Below are 7,232 nucleotides of genomic sequence, written 5' to 3' on the forward strand. Positions count from 1 at the left end.
CGAGTCGCTCGGGCTGCTGCTGCTCCAGTCGAGGTCCGCGGGAAGGTCGTCCGTGCTCTCCACGTCCACGTCTATCTCTTCTGCAAGAGGAACGGTTAGCGTCGCAACGCGGCCAGCCGGGCCTCGCGCCAGCGGCCCCGCTCCAACCCCAACGCAGGGTCTCACCTCTGTCCGAGTCCGAGCGCTCCGAAGAAACAGTGGATCCGATACTGTCCATCCTTATCCTCTCTATCCCCAGCTTCTCCAGCTGCCTCTTCAGGTGCCGCTGCTCCCGACCTCCCTCTTCGGGTGCCGCTGCTCCCGCTGCAGCTGGTCTATTTGGTGTACGGCTTTCCTGTCGTAGTCTTCGAGCTTCTGCAAGAGGACGAGAGAAAAGGCAGCCTGAGCTCCCCAGCCTCCGTCCACACGCGCCCGCCACCGCTCCACATCGCTTTCGCTACCCGAGCCGTCTAAACGCGACCGCCGCCAACTACCGAGGGGCTCCCCGGCTTCAACACGTCAGCTCAGGACGCCGAGCGCACGAGTCCTATGGATGCAACTTCCGTCCTCCTGCAAGCCGACGGACGGCGAGGCAGGGTGCGGCCTCTGGCCCGGGGATGGAGAGGTCTGGGGCTGCCTCGCAGCCGCTGGAGAAGGCACGTCAAGGACGCTTCCCCCTCCAAACAATTTACACGCCCGGCTGCGCCGGAGCCTCCTATTTATATATTGTCAGAGTCTTTGATAACGAGGGAGTCGAACGCAGCCCGACGCCAGCGCTCCCCTGGTTATCTCTCAGTTCACCAAGCTCTAAATACACCCGGCGAGGAGATCCCTGTCCAGTCAAAGTCTAAAGGACAGAGAGCGAAGTGAGAAACACTCTAGAAAAGAAAGGAAAAAAGCAGCTGTCCTCCAGTCCCGCAGCCAGTCTCGTCTCTAAGGCCTCTGGGCATCGCTGCGGCGTAGGGTACGACGCAGAAATGTGGCGTGGCCGCCCTCCGCGAGCCCGTCGATAAGGCGGCGACCCCGTCGATAAGGAGAATCGCACGGACTCGCCGTGCCAGCTGCGAGACGGCAAAACCGCGACAGCATCAACCTCCGTCAGTTTTTCCAAACCGACCTCCCGAGCCGGCCGTTACCTTCATCCTGCTCAAGGACCCAGCCGCCCCGGAAGCCCTGCGCCCCGCGTGGCGGCGCAGGGTCTCCCACAGCGGGTGGGTTCAGTGGCACCGAAGGAGCTCACGCTCACCTTGATGTGCAATTTAGCTTTCGTGAGTAAACTCAGGGTGGTGTGCCTGCTGGCTTCGGGTCCCAGCGGTACCAGTCCCTTCAGCTTCTCCAAACACAACCGCAGGTGGGCACGCCTGTAAGAAGATCACACAAGACGCTGAGCAGTCAGGCACCCACTTCCCGGACGGCATTTCCCCCCTGCCAGCGCGGATCACCAGGTGGTTGGAAGCTAAGCCAACCCAGACGCCTTCCCACCCTCCGGCGGCTTCCACACGCCGAGTGAAATCTGCAGCCCGACAGAAGGACCTCTCCAAAAAACCCAACTCCAGCTTCGGCCAATCCCGCCAACAGAACCCTGCTGGCACCTTTCGGGCTGTCGGGACGCTTGCTGGTGAGGAGCCACCAAAGACCTCAACTTTTGGGTGAGGGCATCCGCTTTTGGTCTTTCTCCTCCCAAAAAGCTCCACTGCAGGGATGCCGTTCGGTCAACCGCGTTGCTCCGCTGACACCTGAAGCACTCGGGGCAGATGCCACGCAGCTGTAAACCCAGCGCGTCCCTTGGGAGCACTTCCTTTCCCTAGTTTTAGTAGGAACGGGCTGGTTTCGGATCCATCACCTTGGCACATGTGGCTCCGGTCAAAACAAACCCAGCTCCCTGACGGAATGCCGGCCCCGGGCAACACCACGCTCCGTGGCCGCGCCGGCACAGCAGCCCGCCGGGAATCCCTCCCTCCCTGAATAACACCCAGATTTTGTCTGCATTAGTACGTAGGCTAATGCTTTACCGCCTGCATACCGCGGCCGAGGGAAAGCCTGGCTCCTCGAGGAAGTCTCTTTATCTGCGGATAACCGAGATGCTCCCAGCACGGGCCGGTTTCCCTCGTGTTCCGCGCTCCAACCCCAAGATTTAGGTCACCTTCTCGGGCATCGGTTGCAACACCCGTCTTTGAATTACCCGATCGACACAGGCAGCTGCAAATTGGGATTTTGCAAGTACCTGCCCATCTTGTTTCGGGCACGCTAGGAGTAAACAGGCATTTGCCTACACAAAGTACCTTCTGAGTTACCATGCAAAGCAAGCACGTGGTCTTTGCTGTTGGGGTAAATCCCAAACACCGACAGGCTCAAAGATGAGCCTCTGCAAAGATTATTTTCTTGAGCAGTGGGAGGAAGAGCTGCCCGGAGCGGTGCAGACCTGTCCGACCGTGCCGTGCCGGCTTACGAGTGATTTACCTGCAAGATCTATGGATAAGGAGCCAGCCCAGCCGCGCTCTGCGAGGGCTGCGGCAGCAAAATCGAAACCCTTGGCTACCTCTACTAAAAAAAAAAAGCCTTGTCACTCCGGCTGTTCACACCAGAAAAACAACGAATGGAAAAAACCAGCCCGCCCTGCCTGGCAGAAGTTACGCGGGGGGAGCACAGCAGCAACCCGCCCCGGCCAGCGCCGAGCAAGTTTCTGGATTACACAACGCCAACGCCGGAGTCAAACCTGGGGTTTCCGCTTCGAGGTTAGACGGGCAGCGCCTAGAAAAGCACATTTCTGCCACATTTCACCCAGCTGAAACTGCTGCCACGCTTAAAACCCCCCAGAAATCCCAGTGGCTTGTAATAATAAAAGAAAAAAAAACCCTGAAAGGATTCGTTTCGCGGGGAAAGGACTTTCCAAGCCCGTCGTCCCATTTCACTGTGCTTGTCCCTGTGGGATACCCATCTCCCCGTCGCTCTCCCTCCCCGTATCAAGCCAAGCCGCTCCTCGTGCCGGGCGGGAAGCTTTGGTCGAGGCCAAGATTCACCAGCTCGACGGCCTTACGGCGTCTCTAAAGAGGAGCAAAGGAAGAAGAGGCGCGTAATGCCTGCGCAGAGGCTCGTTTCTCCAGCTGCCCTGGTCGAAGGGGCGGAAAGGACGGAGCGTTTACTGCACTCGCTTGTGCAATGTTACCAAGGGGATTTCGACACGGCTCTGCTCTAAACGAGGCGAGAGGGATGCAAGATGAACCTGAAGTAATCAAATTCTAATTTTTTCGGTCTTTTCAAGTGAGGAATAAATGTCCCTGGCCTTTTCTAACCCATGTCGCTTGGGACACAGGAGGTTCTGCCCCTTAAGATACAAACCGACGGAGTTCACGCCAGCCCTGCGCTGGCAGCACGACCCGGCAAGACTTGAGCTGCGTCCAAGCCGTGCCGAGGAAAAAAAGAGCAGCCTAGCAAGGACACAAAGCCATCTTTCAGCTGGACCACGAAGACTGCACCCGTCTGTCGCAAACAATCACAGTCACTTGTGCGCACAGCTCCGGCCGCGAACCTGCACCCCGGCTGCGGGCGAGCAGAGGACGGTGGCCGTCGCACCGGCACCGGGTTGCCCCCGGGAAATGGGAGAGGGCTGGAAACCCTTCCCCCCGGCAAGCTGAGAGGTGGGATGAGGGGCTGCTCGGGGTTTCACCAGCGAAGCGGGGGCTGGCCGAGGAGATAAATGTCATTCCCACCTCCTCACTGCACAGCTGCTCCGGCGGCCGAGGACAGGGAAAGCCTCAAGTCTGCCTGACGTCAGGTACCTCCTCGGCGGCCACTTTATCCGGCCGTCCCATCCCTTCTCTCCCGTTTCCCATCTCAACGCCGCCTCGGTTTCCCGACCCTGGTTCCCAACCCCTGGAAAATTCCCCCAAACCTGGCTCCTAACAAGCCTCCGCCACTCACCTGTTCTTCTCCATCTCGTTGTGTGTTGACCTGAAAAAGAAAGAACAAGTTATTAACTCCCCCGTCTGACTAGGTGCACCGCGCTTAGGATTAACACGCGGCCGTAGTAAACGCTCCCCAGAAAAGCTGCAAAACTCAGGGGCTTTCAGAGCCGCTCGGTACCCTGGGGTCGGCGAAAATGGCGGAAGGGACGCAGACGGTGCGGCGCAACGGAGAAACGGCCAGATAAATGGCAATAAAAGGGCCAGTAAAACCGTAAGATGGGATTTTGATGCAGAGAGGCTCAGTTTTAGAACTGGGACTAGGATTAAGCAGCTGTATTAGTGCCATGACGCAAGCCGGCACACGCCATCGAAAGCAAACGCTGTCTGAGCTCGTGGTGGAGAAGGGGAAGCACCAACCCGAGACCCGCCGCACGCTCAGGGCAGAAGGGCTGATCTCTGGGCAGGGGGAGGGAAGTTGCTCCATCGCAACACAAACCTGCAACCGAGCCTCTATCGGAAGGAAGGCGGGTTTTCAGACAGCACAGGTGCCCTGGAGCCCCTTTTTTTTTTTTAAAGCAGCTTTTTAAAGACTCCTCGCACAAGCAGGGCAGAGAAAGCAAGAGGAGGATCTGCGATTCTCGGCACGTAAAGCGAAGCGCTGACGGCTCCATGACAGCTCGGGTGCTCGGTGCCACCTTCAGGGAGAGCACGCTGCTTTCTGAAGGCCGTGCGGTGTCCAAGAGGTCGTGCCTCCCCGTGCCGGGAGCCCCAAACCAGCGGAGAACACGCCAGCCACACGAGATGGCAACCGGGAGCCCCCGAAGTCTCGACGGCGTCTGACGTTCACGCCTGTCTCCGCTGCTCAGCCCATCGTCTCTTGGCAAACCCAGGGCGAGCTGCCAGGAAGACGACGCGTAAAGAAAAGATTCCCCGCGTCCAACCAACGGGTTTGCACCTCCTAACGAGACGCCAAATGTGACGCTGAAACCCAGGCGGGCGTTAAGTCCATTTACAAGTTCCCCTGAAGCTCCTCATTTCGACAAAGCTAAGAAAGGGCAGAAAACACAAGCTACTACTCATTTTCTCTCCGTCGATAGCCAGGACGGCTACACGAGGCCACATTGCCCATGACACCAGGGCTGACGCTTGGAGGGAAGAGCCGCTTCCCTGCCTGGGCTCTCCTCAAAAGCTCGAGAGGCCACTTACTCTAATTCAGGAGAAATGTTGTTACGTGCCTGAAAACTTAAAGACGTGGAAAATCCACAGGCTGTTTGGATAAGGACGCCTACCTGGAAGCCCCCGTTGGCTTCCCCCAGACCCTGGTGCCGAAGGGAAAATAAGGGATGCCACCGACGTACCGGTCGAAGATACTCGCCGCGGTCTTCTTCGCTTCGCCAGCAGCGTTTCGCCATGGATCACCGCTGCTCGGGAAGCCATCACAGCCCTCCCGTCCTTTAACGAGACTCACCTTAGCCCGGCTCCTTTCGTTCGCTTGCCGGTGGCACTCCCAAAGGCCAGCGTCCCGCTCGCGAGCGATCGCAGAGAGTCCAAAAACGTTTGATTCCAGTGGAGACGCTTCTCACTTAAACTGACATGCAAAGGAACGGCGAGTTCTCCCGAGCGGAGCATCCACAAACAGCCGGGAAGGACTTGGCTCTTCCGCTCCCGCGGGATCTCTCCGTTTAACTTTTCTCTCAATAAAAGTCCCGTGTTTTACACCGAGCCCTTCGCCACAGCACTTGCAAACCTCATGCAAGGTGATGAACTGCAGCGAGCCTGAGCTCTCCCCTCGGTGGCAAATAAGCCAAACACTTTTTGAGCATCAGTACTGGCAGAGATGAAGGCTCCCATCATGCTTTTATTAATAACAAATTCATTCCCTCTTCCACAGCTTTGTTTCAGAATCCTTCTTAAGATGAGGGTTTTTTTCGGTTTGCGTCCACAATCATTAATATTTAGAAAAAGGTTCCTTAGTTGATGGATTTTCATTTTGGATAAAATAATAGGGGACAGGGGACCAAAGGGGACTGCAGCTTCACCCCGGGGCTGGCAGACCGCTTCGTCGTGTGCCCCCAAGCCCCTTTCCGAGCGCCTTTATGCCCAGGGAGTCGCTGGTCGCGCCTCCTGCTAAGTGAAACCTCGTCTGTTGGCCCCAAAACTTCAGCTGATCGCCAGCATTGCCTCTGAAACAGCACACGCTGCCACTACCCGTTGTCTTTTTAATACATCACAGACCGTTGTTCTGCTGCTAGGATTCGCCTTAAGTGAAGAACAAGCTCCAAATCTTCCAGAAAGGAAAATCGGAGCGTGCGCAGGCGCGACAAACACCCACGTATTCACCGGGAGCCTCCTCGAGAGGAGACCGAGAGACCTCACCTGCCTTCTGCTCCTCTAACGGAACCCCACAGCCCCGAAACCCCAGTGCAGGAGCGAGACGGAAACGCCCCGGCCTCAGGGAGACACCAGGATTCCGGGTACGAACAGAACTCACGGGGCGTTCCGGGCGGTGTTTGTTGTTACGGCAGCTACCAAAGGTCATCTGTCACTGCGTCACGCAGACGAGTTTGCTCCCAACCAGGGAAATGTGACATATCTGGTGACATCGCTGCCTCGCTCCTCCCTGGGCAAACAGCCTAAAATAGGCCAGTGAGAAAGGAAGTGATCGGCCGCCGGTGACGTGTCAGGATGAACCTGCTCAGGCTTCGCTCTGCCCGACGAAGTTTCCCTCGGAGCCGTTTTGAGGGGCTGGATGTGCGTGTCCCGGCGCAGAGGCGGCACTCCGGAGCCAGCCCTCCCGAAAATCAGCCCACAATTTCACCTCGATGATGCCCAAGTCACTTTAACGTTGTTAAAGCGACTGAATAACGGGCGCTGGAAAGAAAGAAGCCCGCATGGCGACTCCGGTTTGCACCGCGACGCGAGCGCCGGCTCCGAGTTGTACAAAACAGGAGAGCGAGCAAATAAAACAAGACGCAGGAGCGTTAAGCGATTAAGCCACGGGCCTGGGAGGCATAATTAAATACTCCCCGGAAGAAAAACCAAACCCCGGGCTGGTGGGACTTGCTCCTGCAAAACAACGCAGCTGCCTGGAGCCGACTTCAGCTTGGACAAAAGGCGTTTTAGTATTCCCAGGAACGGGCTGCGTATTTCGCGTCAGCGAGGAGTAACCTGCGTTGAAGCTCTGGGTGGATTTTGGGGAGGATAATTAAGGAATTTCCTTTTTTCGAAGGAAAGCGGGACTAGGTGATTTAACTTAAGCATCAAACAAAACCCAAGCGATTCCCTGCGCTCGGCCAAAAACATATTAGAAAAATCTCGCTTTCTTTACGGAGAATCCTCACGGACCGA

The 7,232-nt window shown here is 57.1% G+C and overlaps 1 protein-coding gene across 1 annotated transcript; it reads right to left on the minus strand.

Moving 5' to 3' along the window:
• On the minus strand, window positions 1-5,296 carry LOC104618287 (max dimerization protein 1-like; the record flags this gene model as incomplete). The annotated part of the gene is given in 7 exon segments (XM_010283837.1): window positions 1-80; window positions 166-274; window positions 277-354; window positions 1,226-1,340; window positions 3,901-3,930; window positions 4,548-4,780; window positions 5,243-5,296. Coding segments are annotated over 7 exon segments (699 nt in total), but the record flags the coding sequence as incomplete, so codon positions are not given.
• Window positions 5,297-7,232: the final 1,936 nt, after the last annotated feature.

This window comes from Phaethon lepturus, unplaced genomic scaffold (genome assembly GCF_000687285.1).
Source record: "Phaethon lepturus isolate BGI_N335 unplaced genomic scaffold, ASM68728v1 scaffold40003, whole genome shotgun sequence".
NCBI classification, from domain to species: domain Eukaryota; kingdom Metazoa; phylum Chordata; class Aves; order Phaethontiformes; family Phaethontidae; genus Phaethon; species Phaethon lepturus.